Consider the following 19338-nt stretch of genomic DNA (forward strand, 5'->3'; position numbering starts at 1 on the left):
GAGATGTGTCCTTGAATTAAGAAGGAGCTTCCAGCAGACAATGGGGACAATATGGGGCATTACTCTGGGTGCTCTCTGCTCTTTCCCTTATATACTTTAAACAGTCCGTATGCTGCCAAGAATCCCATATTACAGTTCTGTGCATTCTGTCGGATACCTGGTTATGTCTTGCTTTCCTCATTTTTGAGATAAGAACTTAACCATTCTCAGCAGCCTGAGAAAGAGGGATAGGAGCCTTAATGCACTGACCCCTATAAGAATTGTTACCATTTGTTAGAGAAATCTTTACGCTCTCGCGCCGTCTTCCTACTCATATACGAGGCTAATTGAAAAAGAAAGGAAGATCTGTCCTTTGAATCGAGAAAGGGTTTTTTCTATCAATCTCCTTAGCTCCTTTTAAAAGAGTGATTTACAAAAAGCATTATTACTTTATTTGGGCTTCAGGTAAAGGAAGAGTGGGAAAGAAGGAAGGTCAGAACAGTCCACCGCTTTGCCCCTTTTGTATCCCAATATACCGGGAGCTGTGAATCCGGAGCAGTGTCAGATTTTGCTTTGAGAAACACTTAGGAAGTGAAACTGATGCCAGGGACTCGCTGAGGGCAGCAGCGTGCCATTGCAGGGTGGTAGGTGGAAGACGTCAGGATAAAATGGAGGACAAAAATAGCCGTTTCGTCACTATTTCCTACCGAGGTACATGAGAAATTTCACTGAAATTGTTTCCATATACATTTCAAACTTTCCACAAAATGAAACAGCATTGGGTACGGGCAGAGGTTTCCAGAGGGCATCACGTGTGTGGAAGGGAAGCCTATTCCCTGGGTCTGAAACCACAGGATGAGGGGAAACGAACTAGCCCCGGCGGGGGGGTCTCCACCTTGAAGAGCTGCCGCCGCCTTTGTTGCAATGAGCGTGAAGCACACGCCTTCACTTTTAGTTACTTTGGCTTTTTTGGCTGGTGTCGCATCTTATAAGTCACAGTCTAGCTTCTCCTGTCCGTATTTTTACTGCACAGAAGGCTTCCCAATTTGCAAGCGTTTGCAGCACGGCTGGGCCCGGAGATAAAACAGAATGTGTATGTAGTACAGTATGCATTCAGCTGATGCACAAGACTCTTTCCACCATATGTGCAAAATAGTGTGCTTTTCACTCAAGGTGCCACAGCCAAAATTGCCAGGAGCACATGAATAAGTGGAGGAGAGAACATCATATGCAACGCAGCACCGGGTCTTACCCCCTCCTTGGAAGGAGACCCTTGATTTCAGCAGCTGCCTGCATTTTTGTCCCTTTTTTAACTTATCTGTCACACCATGTCCCACTTACCTTTACACAGCCCCAATCTCATTCTTCTCCCCCAGCCTTGACCTGGGATGTCAGCCATTGTTGAAGCCAATGTGGGGTCCCAGTTGCCCTTCCAGTAGGAGAGGAGGGAGGGGTGGTAATTAGCACTTATGCTAATGAGGGTAACAAGACTGAGGTAAAAAGAAGTTACAGAAGAACACAGAAGGAGAAAACCAGCTGATGTTTTTTCCTTCCTCTTAAATGTTTATTACCTTTCATCTCATGCAAAGCATAGCTTACCAAGCCTTTTTACAGGAAAGTAACATTGGTCTGGTTCCACTGGAACATCTTTTGTGATGAGAAAAAAATAGGAGTGAGAGATATAAAAGAATGGTACTTTTTACTCATTTCTTTGAAGCTGTCTTGAATCTCCTTGGATCCGTTAGTCTAAATAAAGCAATACAAAGATTTTTGGGTTAACTTTTTTACTTTGATATTTGCCACTTAAAATTTGAATCAGCACCTCCTTTGGCTTTATTGAAAATTTCATGTTTGCTTGAAAGTGTATAGTATTGCCGATCAAAAGATCTCAGTGGACATGCAACTCAAAAATCTTTTCTTGAGTTATACCATTGGTGTTGCATGGTGCTTACAACCCATCTCCTATGCGACCGAGTGTGGGTGGGTACGAAGTACTAACCCTGCTTCACAGATGGGAAACAAAGCTACAGGGCGGGAACTTTTTTTCATCTATTCTTCAGCTTTTTCTTCAGCCACCAGTCTGGGAAGTAGGGCTCCTCCACCCATGGGCCCACAACAGGGCATGTCTGACAGGTGGGAGGGGTAAGTGGTGAAGGTCACCTACAGTGTAATAATTGCACTGTTATAATCAACCTGTTGTAAATAAGTCATTATCTCAATTTTCTACATTGACTTCATTTGAGTTATTTGTGGGCTTTCTCCCCCAGCCTGTTGACAACCTTTGGGCCAATAGAAAGTGTGATTTTTGTGCTTACATTTTCATCAATGCTAAAGGATTTGCTTCTCTTGACTATACCCACAACAGCGAACAACATGTGGCTCTGTAGGCTACCTGCATGTTACTCTACCTTTCTTGGGGAGTAGATCTGGGGAATTCCTTGCCTGGTGAGGATACACTTGGAATGTCAGGGCTCTTGGGTTTCAGCATTGTCTTTTGTCACTGTGGGGTCAGGTGGAAGGTGATATACATCACAGAGGGAAGAACAGGTTGATGGCAGGTACTGCCTTGTCCAGGCGGAAATCTGGGTGGGCAGGGAGACAGCTCTACCAGCAGGTGTTAGATGAGAGGCGAGGGTGATGTGTTATGGAAAGATCGAGGGCAGGAAATGGTAGGGACCTTGAGTTGCCAAGGAAATTGGACTGATCATCCATGGTGGCCCTGTTGGACGCTTCATTCCTTAGGGCAGGGGCCAGAGGAGAAATGTCCTGTATTTGAGCAGAGTCATTGTACAGTGGGAGAGGCTTCTAGCCTTGGAGAGTATCTTTGGGGAGGAGCCCATCAGAGCCTCTCTTTAAAGCTGTGCTTTGGATGTGCATCATCAGTCTGCAACAGTGGCGACAGTCACACTAGAGCTTAATTCTCATTCATTTGGTAATTGGTTATTTTAACACAAACTGTGACTAAGGAACATGATTACACACCTGTCAGCCATATGACGGAAAAGAGAGCTGTCTGTGAGCAGGGGAAGAGGCCGCGTTTCTCCCCGGGTCTCTGTGGAGTCTTCTCCATCAAAGATGTCATTTTTCATTTTTACCTTGAAACAAGACAGACGTTATAGCTACTGCCTTGTTTGTATCATTTAAGGAATTGCTGCCACAGATGTTGATCTAAACTAATACAATTTCATTTTGATTATATCTTTGTAGACATCCGATTCTGGAGCACAGGAGGGCAGGATGTAATACAAAGAAACAAATGAGCATAAACATTATATGGTACCTGTACAGCAGCTTCCTGTGGCAGGGCAAGAGGTGGGGAGAAATAGAAACGAAATGACATTTTACTTCAAGATGAAGCAAATCTGTAAAATAAAAGAAAGCTGTTTCCGATTGCACAGGTGGCTAGGAGAGGGGAGTCTCACTTAATGGAGGAGAGACTGCCAGGTGATTCAGGGTCCTGTCTAAAGAGCGTGAAGGAGAGATGATGTGTCAAAAAGATGAGGATGAACACATTAAAAACAAAACAAAACTCAAAGGCAACAGTTTTGTACTGAATTCTTAAATGAATAAGGACCTAATAAATGAGGAAACATTTAGTTAAAGGAAAGAATAAGCCTTCTTTGCCTTTTGAATAAGAAAACTATATCCTCTCATTTACACATTTTCTGAAAATGGTGAACCACACATTGGATTGTTTAGAAATTCTCCCCTGTAATTTGTCTGATCCTCTGTCATTGGTGAGGCCGTTCAGCTTGGAAAGAGTGTGTGGGTCACAGTGTATGGGTGCCAGACCTCTGCGGAACATTTAAAATCAGCAGATGATGCAGGTGTCCTCTGTTACTGAGTTAGAAACAAAGTTGATACAGGGTGAAGTTAGAAGCTGGAAATAAGGAATAAAGGGAGAGGATATGAATGGCAAGGAAGACACCGACAGTAAGACCTTGGTTGAGTTGACAGAGGTGTGGTGAGGGCCGCGGAATTCAACACGTGGTAGCCTCCGTGAATCTCTGGCTGCTCACCTGGATGGGAGCTGCTCAGCCCATGTAGAAAGTTGCTTGATGGAGATACTGCTCGCAAAACCCAAGAGGAGATGAAGGGATAAAAAAAGAAAACACAACCATGCTTTATTTGCAGGAAGTGGAATGAGTAGTCAGATGGTGAAAGAGACGTAGAAGTGGTCATTGATATCGATGTGTAGAGGGTTAAGATCCTGATTAGTGCTTATGCATTTCTAAAAAGCCCTCAACTCTTCACCAGTGTCTTCTGACTGACATCGGTCTTTGGCTGCTGAGCATGCTGTATAGTTGTGCACAACTTAATCAAGACTTTAATGATAGGAGAGAGTGAGTCCCTGTTGCCTTCCAGCCAGCTGAGTTTTTCTCTTCAGAAAAGAAAGTGGGTCTGTGAAATTTAAATAACTGTCCTATATTGAGTACTTTGTTCCATGCATTGTGTAGGACCTGCGATGAATTGTTTCATTTAATCCTTGCATTGAATTTCTGAGCTGGATGTTATGTCCCCCGTTTTATTGCTGGTGCCAGAAATCAAACTCAGCTCAGTATTGGCACCAAATGGCCCTCCTCACCCATTTCTGTACTAACATCCTCAGCTAAATGGCACACGGAGTGCTTGGCCTTTGAGAATTTGCTCACACTTTTTCTGGTTTTTTATTTCATCCTAATTCTTGTTTGCTTATGCGAATATTTTCTACTTCTTGCCTTTTGTGGTTGACTTTTATTTACTTTAAAAAATTATAATTATTTTAAAATCTAAATTTTAAATAGGATATAAATGTATGATATTTGACACTCCAAATTGTGAATGGTTAGACCTTGGCAAGGGATCCTTTGCTTTACTATCGTTAAACTTAAAAAATTAAAATGTGTTGGACATGTGGGCTGAATATCATTCATTTTATTTTTATTATTTATTTATTTTTAATTTTTTTTAAATGTTTATTTTTGAGAGAGAGAGGGAGAGAGAAAGACAGAATGTGAGCAGGGGAGGGGCAGAGAGAGAGGGAGACACATAATCCGAAGCAGGCTCCAGGCTCTGAGCTGTCAGCACAGAGCCCGATGCAGGGTTTGAACTCATGGAGTGAGATCATGACCTGAGCCGAAGTTGGCCACTTAACCGACTGAGCCACCCAGGCGCCCCTTTTTATTTATTTTTTTAATGTTTATATTTTTGAGAGAGAGACAGAGTGTGAGTGGGGGGGGGGGAGCAGAGAGAGTGGGAGACACAGAATCCGAAGCAGGCTCCAGGCTCCAAGCTGTCAGCACAGAGCGTGGACATGGGACTCAATCCCATGAACCATGAAATCATGATCTGTGCTGAAGTTGGATGCTCAACCGACTGAGCCACCCAGATGCTCCGAATACCATTTTAGATAGTTAGTTGTTCAGTTGTCTACAACTGCTGGACACGTTGGTAGATGCTCAATAAATGAGGAAGGAGTGAATGAATGAATGGGACCTTAAAAAAAGTTATATATGTGTCCTTGCCATTGTGGTCTGTTTTCTATGGGGTCACAATGCCACGTAGAATGGTTTTGTATAAAGGCAGATGGTACAACCTGTAGTTTATAGAATTAGACAAATCATTTTTGTCATTCAAAGGCAAAGGTCTGTCATTCCTTAAGGCAAAGATAAGAGTGAAATTTCTTTATTTCACACACTCGGATACTTGATTGCATGTAAACACTGCTTGTTTTAGTAACAAGAGAAGGCTAATATTATAATAGTTATATCAAATGATCATTCCTATTCCCCTTTTACTATTTTCCACATCAAACCATTTGACAGTTTTCTGTTCTATGATTAGGTAAGAACCACAAGGAAAGTTTTATGAATTTAGAATCTTTTGTCCTTGAAAACATGGCTCAGTCTATGTTGACACCCAAGAAAAGATTCAGGCTCCCACTCTCACCTTGGAATCCCATCATCTTAAGCATGTAGATTTGCAAATGAAATATAAGAGGGATTTCAAAACAAGCAGGCCCCCAATGGGAAGTCTGTCAACTTAAGGGGTGTGTCTCCCCCCATCTCTGTGCAGAGCTTCTCCTGCTGACCTATAGGACTCCCCGGGCAAACTCCCATTTCCACACCAACTCCCCACCCTCCCTCTCCTTCCATCCTTCCCTCTTTTTTTACCCCATACCTCAAGTGCAGAATACTTGGAAAGGTCATTGCCCTCCATCCTGGTGGGCTTAGGGTTTGGATCTGCTCAACCTTTGGCTGTGTTCTTGTTGCCTGTGTTGCCTTTGGCCTAGAAGACTGACACCCAGGCCTTGACCTTCAGGGAGGTGCTGGCTCCATTGACCACTGCAATGGTCATTGGTGCTTCACCATGAAGAGGGGAGATCAGAGGGCTAAGTTTTCCTCTCTCCTGCAAGGACCCGCAGGGACATTTGAACCTTGACTTCTCTGCCTTCTAGTAATATCTACAGTTTCTGTTGCTCATTGTCAGCCAACATCCTCTGCTGACTGAGCTGCTGTGGAAGAGCCAGTGTTGCATGGGTATCAAGAGCCTGGGCACGGTGTCACAACACCGGCATTTGGACCCCGGCTTTGCCTTTGTTAGCTCGTTTGTTTTGGAAAAGTCACTGAACTTCTCTACACTTCAGATTCCTTATTGGAAAAATGAGGGTAGTAATGGCCATATAGACTTACAACGGTTTGGGGAGTAATGAGCCAAAGTCTGCAATTGTTTAACATGGTGTCTGGCAGAGAACAAACTTTAATCTTAATGCCACTGTCAAAGTGACTTCTATACTGAGTTTTTTTTCTTTTGTGGTGACATCTCTGTGAAGCAGTCATTGAATTGGACGTCTTTGGAAGCAGTGATATTCTCTCCAATGGGGTCCAGTCTGCAGTCTGGGAGCCTTATTCTGATGTGGCTCCCCAGTTATCTTATATCTAGAACCCCACTGGGCAACTGAGATACCAGAGTATGGAGGATCTGGAATAGTTTGGGAATTTCGGTAACCAGAAAGGTCAGGTAAGAGGAAAGGGACAAACAGGAGGGGCAGGGCTGCTCGCTGTGCAGGAGAAAACTATACCTTCTTGTTCTCAACTATACTACACAGAGAGAGGATGTGGAAACCAAGGACACTTTTTGTCTTTTGTCACTTAGGCTTTGATTCTAAAATGTAACTCCTGGAAATGTAACAACAAAAACAATAATACTTTCAAAAAGGGGTGACAGAGGAACAAGTGTTAACTGACATCATCATCTAAGCATGGACCTTAATCTGGTACTCAGCTGTTGGCTTCAACAGGCCCTTCCCTCAACACAAGTCAAATTCTGCTTGAAAGATTGCCCCCTCTTTAAACATGTCACAGTCCCGCTTTTTATTACTTCCATTTATCATTTGCAGAATGGCAGGGATTTAAAATTAAGACTCCGGAGAGGGCCATTTGATCAGAAGCTCCTTTGCTGCCATCTTTACATTTGCCTCCTCAGAGAGGCTGATCCGTCCTGGGTTTGGAAACAAGGTAATTTTGACTTTGTTGCTCTAAGCCTGATGGCACCTCTGTTAGCAGTTCAAGTGGTACGTGGCTCATAATTGAAGCAGTCAGGAGGACCATCCTGTTCAGAATCACATCCCAACTTCACACTTGGAAAGACCCAGGAGGCACAGTGAATAGACGTGCCACCCTGTCTTTCTCCTTTGCCTGCCACCACTGGTACAAGCCACAGCATCACTCCATGTTGGTCAGAGCATCTGTGTGGACAGGGCACAGTAACAGCCAGGATTTTACTCCTACTCTTGGTCTTTCTTCTTTATGTCAGGCCAACTTTAGATCTTTAAAACCATTGCATAATTCGCACTTCTGTTTCTTACTAAGGAAACCTTATCTTTAAGACACATTATATTTTGGGCACCATTATAGGACGCTGACTGTAAAATTGTCCCGGGTCAGGGCAGTGACCAGGATGGGATACTTTTCTGTAGCTATCCAAGGTGGAGGACCCGAATGGCTAGTTCAAGGCAGCCTCTATGGAGACAGCTCCAGCCAGGCCGAGTGCACAGATCAAAGCTTCCAAGGCAGGTCTAGAGCCAAGAGTGAGGGTTGAGAGCTGAGAGTGGTATAGAAGTAGCCTCAAAGCTGGAGCTGATAGGGAACCGGTGCAGACCTCTATGGGGCATCTACAGGCCTACTTTGCAGGTTGGTGGGCACCAAGGAAATGAGGTAGGCCGAGGCCCATGTGAACCATGCAGAGATATTAACAGTCCTGTAGTATCTGGATCCTGATTATGGCATTTCTGTGGTTGCTGGTAAGGTTGGTTTGAGCACTGAACCTTTATTACAGATAACAATTGTGACACCATGGTCTTTGACAAGTATTGCTGCTAATTTAGAAATCATAGTCCTTGGGGCACCTGGGTGGCTCAGTCGGTTAAGCGTCCGACTTCAGCTCAGGTCACGATCTCGCGGTCCGTGAGTTCGAGCCCCGCGTCAGGCTCTGGGCTGATGGCTCAGAGCCTGGAGCCTGCTTCCGATTCTGTGTCTCCCTCTCTCTCTGCCCCTCCCCCCGTTCATGCTCTGTCTCTCTCTGTCTCAAAAATAAATAAAACGTTAAAAAAAAAATTAAAAAAAAAAAAAAAGAAAAGAAATCATAGTCCTTGACCTCAGAATGAGAAATTACTTCAAGGACACAAGTGTTTCAATTTGTGATTCATAGCTATCCACGACCATCATTACCCGGGTATGCCCTTTGAGTTATTTCTTCCAAAAGCAGTGAGCGATGCACACTGATTCATCCACATTCTCTCACATGTATCTGGTGTCCATCTCCCCTTTGCTAAGACCTTTATGCATGTGATGTGGCAGGACATGATGAAGGGTATGTTCTGTGACAGGGACAACAGGGCAAGCTAACTATCTCAGGAAGTGCCCCTGAGCCTCTTGCATCATCTCCTCTCCCACTGAGCTAATTAGCCATCAGCCTGATGAGGGCTACATTACTGTTGCTCTGTCTCAATTTTTCCTAGTCGTAGAGGGTGTTGTGGTATTGAACAGAGGCTAGTGAACTGGCCTTTGGCTCCCCACACCCCAACTCTTGAAGAATCACCACAATCTTGGCCTGTTCCTTGGCTAGACAAGTCCAGGGACTTCATTTTGCCAGTTCATCCAAAAATTCGTCCACAGTTCATCCACTGCTTTGATGAGCTGATTCATGTTAACCAAAGCCACAATCTGCATTTATATACTGGAGTGCCAGGACTGAATGACATAAGACACACAATGCCCTTTATAGTCTGTGCAGAACCATTTATGGGACTAATAAAAAATAATATGATAATATTGATAATGCTTTTAGAAATTCACAAAGGAAATTGCTAAAGGATCTGAATAGTTGAGTGAGCTCTGTAGGACATGTCATTCTGGAATTGATGGGCTTAGGTGTCATAATCAATGATCCAAAGGTTATTTAATAAGAATCAGGCCAAAGAGGTTGGTTTGTTTTAAGGATTAATTTTATAAATTTTGAAGTAGCATCTCCCTCAGCCTATGCCAGAGACTTACTGACTCATGTTTGCTCTTGCCTCTTTTTCCTAGGTTCTTTGCAGACCACCCCACCACCACCTTCAGTTATGTTTGTCCTTAAGTACCCTCTTTTCCTCATTTCTTTGGTGTATTCAATCTTAGAATTGAAAACCCAAGAAAACCAGAGAATTATGAAAACCTCCCTTAATGAATTAATAACATATATTTTTAGCTTAATGACATCAGTATTTTCAAGTGATTTCACACTGATTTTTTCAATTAAAAAGTTTGTAAATGTTTATTTGTTTTGAGTGGGGGTGCAGAGAAAGGGGGACAGAGGATCTGAAGCGGGCTCTGTGCTGACAATAGAGAGCCCAGTATGGGGCTTGAACTCATGTGAGATCATGACCTGAGCCAAAGTGGGACGCTTAACCGACTGAGCCAGCCAGGTGCCCCAACACTGATTTTGTTTTAAACCACTAGCAGAGAGCTAGCAGATCATCAAGTATAGAGTGAGGGCTGTGGAGGCAGATTGCCTGAGTCTGAATTCTGGTTCCACCACTTGTTAGCTGTGCGACTTTGTATGAACAACATCATCTCTCTGTGCTCCTGTTTTCTTGTATATAAAAAGGAGGTAATAATAGTACCTAATCATAAGCTTTTGTTTTGCTTTGGTATATAGGTGGGTGTGTGTGTTAAATATAAAGCACTTAGAATGATGTCTGGTGCGTTCATAACAGCTGTAGGGATGTTAGCTGTTATTATTAATCTTTGATAATATCCAGAGCAGTACCTTCATCTGGTTCTAGTGTGTTTCCTATTCCCATCTGAGCCCAGGTTATTTCGAGGGAGACTTCCTGTGGATAGTAAATCTCCTCCATTACGTCTGGATTCTTTCCTACTCTTACAGATGGGGTCCTGGGGTCCCTTTCCAGCCTTGCCTGTTTCTCATTTTCTCTAATTCCTTAGGCCCATCCTGAGGTCTGTATAGAAAGACTGGAGTCCAGCCCCTTCTGCCTAGTGATTTCAGAGGAAAGGAATAAAAGGACCACCTGAAATGCCTAGATTAGGCCAATTATTTAAGTATTTCATAGGTGCCAACGGGTAACATGGTGGAATTGCCTGCCTTTTGTTTCCCCTCACATGACCCTGGGTAATAAATACAAATGAATAGTGAGTGAAAAAGCCAAAAGGCAATTGGTGGGTGGAGGCAAGAGGTGGGAGGAGGGGAGCCATCAAGGAGCCTGGATAATCCCCCATGGATTGAGGGTCCTGGGATAATCAGAAGCTGCTTGGGATGTGATGGTGGTGTGACTTTAGCAGAGAACAGAAGAGGGGGCTGCATGCCCCAGCTGCTGGGCCTTACCTGCGGACCAGTTTGGTAAGACAGTTCTTACCAAAGACACTCAGGTGACCTGACAAAAAGCAGTGCAAGATAAATCCAGTAGTCCTGTCCAATATAGGAAGAACAGATTTTTTAAATGAGGAGCAAAAACAGGGATTTTCAGAACCACTTAGCAACTGCTCTGATTTTTCTGGACACAGCTGTAATGTGCTGGGATGAGCATGATATATTTTAGCTGGTGTGGTAGCTGTATTTCAGGCTGATGTGGAATCTGTTGCCGTAACTGTCATGCAATCCATTAGGGCCCCTGAGTAAGGGCAGCCATTAATCAGGCGCGAGATCAGCCCGGTAGCCTCACGTGCTCACAGCTCTGAGTGGTTCTGACCTGACATCGTTTAAGGAGATGCTCCTAGAGGCCATAAACATGATTTGATTCCCATTATCTTCATGTTGCATATTTGTTACCGTTATTCTTTGAAGACTCCAAATTGGATATTAAAAATTTATGATATATATAAAGGTTTGCATGGAGTGAAAAAATAGCTGCAGCAAATAAGTCCATCTCATCCATCAGAGATGTGGGAGCTGTCAGAGGAGCCTGGCAGGTATGGAGGATGGAGAATTAGGAGGAACGTCACTGGGGAAACAGCTTCTCCCTTGGCCTGCTTGCTAAATGGGAATTTAAATACATTTTGTTAAAAGAACAAAGTAAAAGAGCACCACTGCAGGAATCCCATAGTCAATCTTTGATGACAAGCTAATGAAAGGGAGGGCCAGGGAGTCTGACGCAAAAATTAGTACTAACGTGAATTGAGCAGATGCCTGGGTCCAGAAACTGATGTTTGTGCATGCCTGGGGTGTCTCCAGAGCAGGGAGCCTGATGCCAGGTGGGAGTCCTCTGTGCGAGAGAAAGCTCTCTACCCAAGTTGCATGCACACATAATCCTGTCCACAAGCCATGCCATTCTCTGCAATCTGATGTTCACTGACTTGAATATTTGCATAGGAACAACTCACACTTAAGGGGATCCATTTGTAGAGGCAGACCATTCAGGGTGGAGAAAAACAGAACGCTTCTGGACCTTGGCTTAAGGAGGAGCAAAGGGTTAATGAATCCGTTCAACATATACTTACAGGATTGTTTGTTGTACAAGGGACTCTGCTGAGCATGGGGGCTTCATCCATTTTCCCTTAAGCAGCTTCCAATCTGGTAGGGAAGATAAGACATGAGTCATAACCCAAGATGAGTTATACCAAGGAGTTCCAGACTGACTTGGGGCACTATGACCAGATGAGATAAAAGAAACAGGGAGCAAGGCCCTGGGTTGGTTAATCTGAGAATGGACTTTTGGGGATGAGGATTTGTTAAGCAACAACCAGAGGTTAGAGGGGGAGGCAGAGGAGAGAAACACGGACAAAATGATTATTGGCTTAAGTCCAAATTGAGTACAAGATCTGAAGTGAGGCTAAGACTCTAGTGTCTAACCAGGTGGGAGGGACAGGTGTGGGGCAGAAGTGCATGGAGTAGCCAGTGAGGGTCCAGGTGGGAGGCAGGTGTGATCAGAGAACTCTGGCAGGGGCCTGCTCAGACTCAGGTATGGAGTTGATTCCTGAGGTTCAGGGGCAGGGCACTCACCTCTGGGGACTAGAGTGCAAGGCAGAATGTCCAGATGCTAGGGTTGAAGGATAGGAACTCATTACTCATTCATTCACTCACTCACCATTTATGGAGTCTTTATAATATGCCAGGCAGTAGATGAGGCTCTAGAGATTTGCAGCTGAATAGAACAGTTTCTGCACTCAAGGACCTCACAGATTGGTGGGGAAGACACACACATAGATGGTCATAATGCAATGCAATGGGTGGAATGCTGATACATATAAATATATAGACAGAGAGGTACAGAGCCCGGGTTAGGATCAGGAGGAAGAGGTCTGGAATGGCTTCCTAAAGGAGCTACAGACTGAATGAACGCTTAAAAGATGTGTAAGAATTTTCCAGGAGAAGTGGGGGAGGACAGATGGAATCTAGTTTTACAAAGAGAAAATGGGGGTAAAGGACAGGAATCCAGTTGAAGGGAACTGGGCATTCAGTCGTGAGGAGTTTGGACCACCAAGATGAGAATAGCTGAGCTGTAATCCAGAAGAAGCAGGAGCCACTCCACAGGCCTCCTTGTGTTATTTTAGCCCAGGGCCAGCACTGGCTGAACTTCACTGAGGGGCCTGGAAACCGGGCTGACCTTTATGCCAAGGTCACAGAGATGTTCCCAACACACATGACAGTTGCAGTTTATTCCTTTCTGAGTTTCTTCAAGAGAAATGTATGTAGGCATTTGGCTAAGGAAAGACAGACCGGAAATGGGACCGGAAATCGGAAAATGAAATCCTAAGGGTTTTCAGAGGTGATGTGTCCCTGTGCTTTTGTCTTGAATTTTGAACGGAAATTCTATTACTCCTGGCTCAAAGAGTGCGTTCTAAAAAATGAAAGTTTTTCTCTGCAACTATTCATCTCTAAGCTTACCCCCCCCCCCCAACTTGGAGATGCACTATTTTTGATGTTCTCAAGTCTGGTAACGACACCACGTGTGTGAGCCGCTGTGTGCCAAGTCCGCCACAGCACCGGAACGCTCAGTCTAGACGCTCTGTGTGCTCTCCCCACTCTGGTTCCAGGAAGAACCTTCTCTTGTTTTCCAAAAAAGTTCTGAAATCACGGCGACACAGAGGTGTAAACTCCCATTCATCACAGGGAGGTCTTAACTGGGAAGCGTAGTTATCTTTCCACTTAAATGGCAGCAGTGTTAACCTTTTTGTTGAGTCAGAAAAATCTCACTTTTCTGGGGTATAGCCCGGTGGAGCTGATTTTAGAATGTTCCACCTTTTCTAAGGGAGACTCTTGAGGAGAAAACATGCTGATCTTGCTTGAAGATGTACACGACACCAAAGCTTTGGCCCAAAGGAAGAAGTGAATTCTTTGAAAAAGAACCAAAGATTGCCGTATGTAAGAATCAAAATAAAAAAGGGAAAGGGAGAGAGAGGTGAATATGAATTTGTTTAAGCCAGAGATTTTTGAGGTAGAGAGGCAATGGGTCTAAGTGTCGCACATAATCTAATATTTATTCAAATGGTAGGCACAACATGACTGTCAGCAAGATGGGGAAATCCCCTTGCAGTTTAAATGAAGGATATTTACTTTTTGCAGTTTAATTGAAGGATTTCTATTTCTATTTTATGGCAAGAGGTGGAGTCTTCTTAGAATAGTAGATAAGAAATGTACCTTTGGTTTGACGATCACATTTGTAGTAAAATGTAAAAAAAAAAAAAAAAAAGCTTCCTGTTTGCTTTTCCCCATAGTTGGCATAAATATCCAGCGTATTAGTCAGAATAAAGCTGCTGAGAATAAGACACATGGAGAGAATTAGTTCATCATGTATCTTGGCATTCCTTCTGTCAGAACTGGTCACTCCAGAACAAAGTCAGACATCAACACAGGTCTCCGGGCCCCAGGAGATGCCAAGAGCTGGCAGTGGGGTGGTCTGCCCCAAGAAAGGCAGTGAGAGAGCTCATGGTCTGTGAAGAATTTAAGAACAATAAAAGAAAACAACTAAAAGTCATTCTGCTTCATGTTTTTACCATGACCAGAGATTCTGAATGTCTGCAGGGCTTACACAGCCCTGCCTCGATATGCCATTGTCTGCCAGCCCAGATGGGGCAGAGGCAGAAGGCACTGACTTCAATATATAACAGGTTATAAAATGATTCTACTAGGATTTTTGTCTAACATCGCCATCGAGTTGCAGGAATGAAAACAGAACTCATTCCCACAGAGCACTTACCGTGTACCATGCAGTGGCTGGGGCTGAAGGTCCAGAGGTGAGGAACCAGGCACTATCTCTGCCCTTAGGAAGCGTCTGCTACTTTGCAGAGAAGACAAAAAAATCACACCAACCGGTGTAAAGTTGCACCTGTGTCAAGTCAAAGCGAGGGCACATGGGGATTTTTGACTTGGTTGTAGAGGTTCAGAAAGGCCTTTTGAGGAGCTGGTCTAGTAGTTCTTCCAATATTATTTTTCATGCCAAGAACTAAAATAAGGGATTTTTTGCCTGCGATCAGCTAGCCGTGTCATCTCTGGAGTCTTTACAATAAGACCCATCCCAGGGGCCATATCCTACATCCTCTTAGTGTTGCATAGCAGTTCACTCTAGTGGGGTCGGGACGTGGTTAGAGAACATTCTGCCGACACTCTGCCAAGAGCCTCCTCTTGATACCCCTCCCCTGGGCACACTCCTTAGATCAGTGGTTCTCAGCCCTGCTTGTACATTACAATCACCCCAGAGCTTTTTAAAAAACACCCATGTCCGGGCCCCACCCTGGACCAATTAAATCAGAGTCTTGGAAAAAAGTGGGACAGGAGGGGGCAGGATGGGCTCCAATGTTAAAAAGCCACCCCAGATGATTCTAGTATGCAGTCAAGAGTGGAGAATTATTGCCCTCGCTGAATGCACTTAATTTCACTTAGCCTAGGAATAGTAGTTTTAAAATTTACACTAAAAACCCTTTAGAATGCAAAAGGAATTACTCTGGCGAGAGGCGGGTGACTGCTCAATGTGTGCACACACACATGAGGGAGACGGTGCTGGGGGTCCTAGCATGTTGTATGCTTCCCAGTTCTGTGGCACATGGTGGCAATGCGGCAAATGGCTGCAGGATGGAACGTCTTGCACTCTGGCATCAGATGGCTTGCGAGAGGCAGACCATTCCAAGGGCCATGGGGTTTGATGGAGAGGCAAATAGCTCCATAAAGAAGCAAATCTCTGGCTTTCTCTCTTCACTTCCAACCCCCTCAATCTCCCTCTCCTTTCTCTTCCATGGCTGTTTTATTCCACCTCATAAATTATGAGTCTTTATATGAAATCTTTAGCTCCTTTGAGGAAGCACCTTCAAATATTAGACAATGGGATTATTTCTTGTCCTTTAAAAACATAAAAAGCATTGTGATCACCTTACGTATAAGTGGAATGGATGTATTTTTGCCACTAATGTTGAAAATATCCCCAGGCATCTGGTGTGTATGAATGTGTACACATAGTACATGCATAATAAACATATTCCACCTTATGAATATTTATACACAAGATACATGTATATTGAATATAGACATATATATGTAAATAGTAGCCCTCGTAAACTATATGCTAAGTGTGTTTCCAAGCATATGTATCATAGTGCATCAGGAATATAATAAACCTAACCACCAACTTTAGCATATTTCGAGGTGGCATTTTCTACAGAGTTGTTTATGGTAAGGTCTAGTTACTATCCATGTATGGGGCTTTTTTTTTTTTTTCTTCACCACTTAAACGTTTGTTAAGTACCAACTAAAAGTAAGGCACTAGAAATGGCAGAATAGGAAAGACGAAGTAGATGTAGCATCAGCCGTCAAGAGACCTCACAGAGTGGCTTAAAACACACTTACAGAGAATGGAAGAATCTAACATCGTTGCTACCCATTGGCATCTTATTGTTTTTCCTCCAGCTGCCTTTTATTTATACACTCCACTTTAAAGTGGGCCCCATTTAAGACTATATTAACTTAAGCCCAGATGTAGCTGCAGAGGAGAGCTGACGCTGTGAGACGCTGTGAGAAGGAGCATCATCGCTTTCAGTGCCTTGATAACCACTGAACGTGAACAAAGCTTACGCTTTCTGTCACATGTAGTCCAGTCCTATAACTGCATTTTTATTTTACTTTGATTTGGTAGGGGGGGATAAAAGGTATAATAAAAAGGCACTCAATCCCAGAGATGTTCATACATTTCAAAAATGAAACCAAAACAGAGCAATTCTCTTCTCCCACCAACTTCTTGTAACCCAAATATTACTGCCCATGACATTCCATTTCCAAATTCCATCCAGTTCCCTCCCTGTAATAAGTAGTAGAAGGCTTTGTTAAAAAACAAGCTATACATCCTTAAATGTACAAAATACGGCTCCGTTTCTAAAACGACGATCCCTCTTCTAGCCGAGGAGCTCTGAGTGATACTTGTCAGCCGGCAAATTTCACTCCATTAAAGGAGAAACACCACCCAAGTGCTGTCATCGCTGTGCCCCAGACATACGCTCATTGTTTTCTCCTCCTCGATCCATACATCACAACAGGTAGTTCTCAGCTGTTCCCTTGGTGCCAGACATACATTTTATCTAAAGAGACAGCCGACAGAACTACCTGCTGCTTCCTGTGAGGCTCTCCCTGTGTTTCTCTCCTTTTTCCTACTTCACTTGGGCTTTTTAAAATCAGCTGGCAGGGAGCCAGGAGCTCATCATTTTAATGCAGCGCAAAATGGAATATGCATAATTATATGCAAGCCATATGTGAGGGAGACAGCTCAGCTGTGAATTTCAGGAGGCCAGGAAAGGGGGAGCAGTTAGGGCTAAGATGAGATGAGAGCAGAGCGAGGTGCAAGTGTCACCCAAATGAATGGTTTAATGAGTGTGCTGCAGACACGCCTCCTTTCACCTACCTCTCCCCCTCTCCCACTCCAAACCAGAAACGGATGGAGATTAGGAGGACAAGACTGTATGCAAGCGGTATTGCTAACGGGTTCTGTTAATGTCTCCATTTAAACTTCAGCTTTCTTAATTAACAGCGTAGATCAAAATAACTAGTAACTTTTAATGCAGCTTCTTAATTAAATCTTTTTTTTTTTTTTACTGCATTCGATTGAAGAATCATTGTTCTTACTAGATCATTGCTCCTTTCAGATCTTTATTTAAAAATCAAGGGGAATCAGTTTATCTCTAATAGTATTACGATGCAAAATATAACGATGCGAACTGCTTTTCTTGTGGCCTTGCTATTAGAATTTTCTTAAAGTGCGTTATCTAGAGATTGCTTAAGCATGCCAAAAAGTTTAAACACGTACGTATGTCATATAATCCTCAATGTGCAACGAAAGCCACTGGAAGACCAAAGTGGTGGTTAATTGCCAACGAAACTATTTGATTTTGGTTTGCTTCATATCATTTAAAATATCACACCACAGTGAATTTGCATGTCGAAACCAAACTACGTCAAGAAAAATAAACCCCGAATTTTGACATCTAAAAGGCGTACTGCGTATTTAAACAAACTTCTTAATAATGTTGTTATTTCTGGATTCCCGTTTGTTTAATGGTCTGAGCTGTTATGCTTTTAGCTTTTTTTTTTCTTCCATTATTTGTTAAGTCCCTAAATAGGCCATTATATTTCCCTTCAGGCTAGAGATGAAGATGGACAAGCTGAAAATTTCCCCCAGCAGCACTATGCTAAGGAAACTCCAAGGCTTGCCTTCAAGAATAACTGCGAACTACTTGTAAGAATAACATACTTACAACAAGTCTAGAATGTTACTTTAGCACAGTGAAAACAGTTTTTGAAAGGGTTTGTTCATTATTACATCATTTATGAAGTATTACAGTTTTTCTGTATAGAGTTCTAAATGCTAATTCTGATATCACTGAATATTAACTATAAGATCTCAGATTGTGTGCAAATCTTTTATATCTGATTATAGAGCGTGGATGGCCCTGTCTTTGTTAGCTTGTTCTGTATAGTAGTTTATAACCAGCCATTTGGAGAATGGCTAGTAAAGTTAAAAATGGAGAGAAAGACAGTCGATATATGTAGCTTGGAAAAAAAAAAAAAACAATCCCACCTCCACTCCTCCTCCTCCTTCCTAATTGTACACTATTTTAGGAGACAGCATGGTAATATTTTGTTCTGCTGGGAAAGATAGCAGAGTTGACACGCAGTACTCCCTTTAGGATTCAAGTGTTCCTACACTCTCTTGCCAAACTCAATCAGGCACTTTCGTCTTTCCTCTGTAGGAGAAGTCAAAGCAGCGACAGGATGCGGGGATGTTTACAAGTCGCGAGAGAGGGGGTATCAGCTGTGACAGGGACTCTGTTCCAACGCAGGGTTAATTTGCTGTTCATTTTAGCATTTACAGCAAGACAAGATGAAAAGCAAGAAGGAATGCCTATTATATTTCTATTAAATGAATCTGTCGGGACCTAATGTTCTTGATTAGCTTTTGAAAATGAGTACTCCGCGATGCATTTGCTGTTTACCTAAAGTAAACAGAGAATGAATTGTCATTTATTTAGATATTTAAGCACTTGCTTTTGAAAATGAAGCTTTATGAGGGATCTAGCTATGTTGTCCCTAAATGTTCTTTTCTTTTCAATTGCATTAAAGCAAAACATTTGCTCCAACTAAATGAAAACACTGAAAGAGAATGAGGATGCTCCATTGTTACATTTTGAGGTAGTCTCATTTCTATTTAGTGTTTTGGCTGAACACCGAACAGCTCTGCCAGGTCTCCGCATTAGGAAATCCCACATGTAACAGTCTTTGGACTTAGCTCTGATACCAACTGTTCATTAAAAACAAAGTGTCCAAAGAGCAGGAGAAGAGAGAAAAATACAGTTCTTACCCATCCTAGCCGCAGCAGCTAGATGTTGACAGTGAGAAACTCTTTTCCCC

The 19338-nt window shown here is 43.1% G+C and overlaps 1 protein-coding gene across 1 annotated transcript in view; it reads left to right on the forward strand.

The window, feature by feature from the left end:
* Window positions 1–19338, forward strand: part of SOBP (sine oculis binding protein homolog) — a 163746-nt gene that overhangs the window by 78853 nt on the left and 65555 nt on the right. The window contains exon 5 of the mRNA XM_049654092.1: window positions 18071–18166. Within this exon, the coding sequence (XP_049510049.1) occupies window positions 18071–18166 (96 nt within the window). The remainder of the gene's footprint in view (window positions 1–18070; window positions 18167–19338) is intronic.

Source organism: Panthera uncia, assembly GCF_023721935.1.
Source record: "Panthera uncia isolate 11264 chromosome B2 unlocalized genomic scaffold, Puncia_PCG_1.0 HiC_scaffold_24, whole genome shotgun sequence".
In the NCBI taxonomy this organism is placed as follows: Eukaryota; Metazoa; Chordata; class Mammalia; order Carnivora; family Felidae; genus Panthera; species Panthera uncia.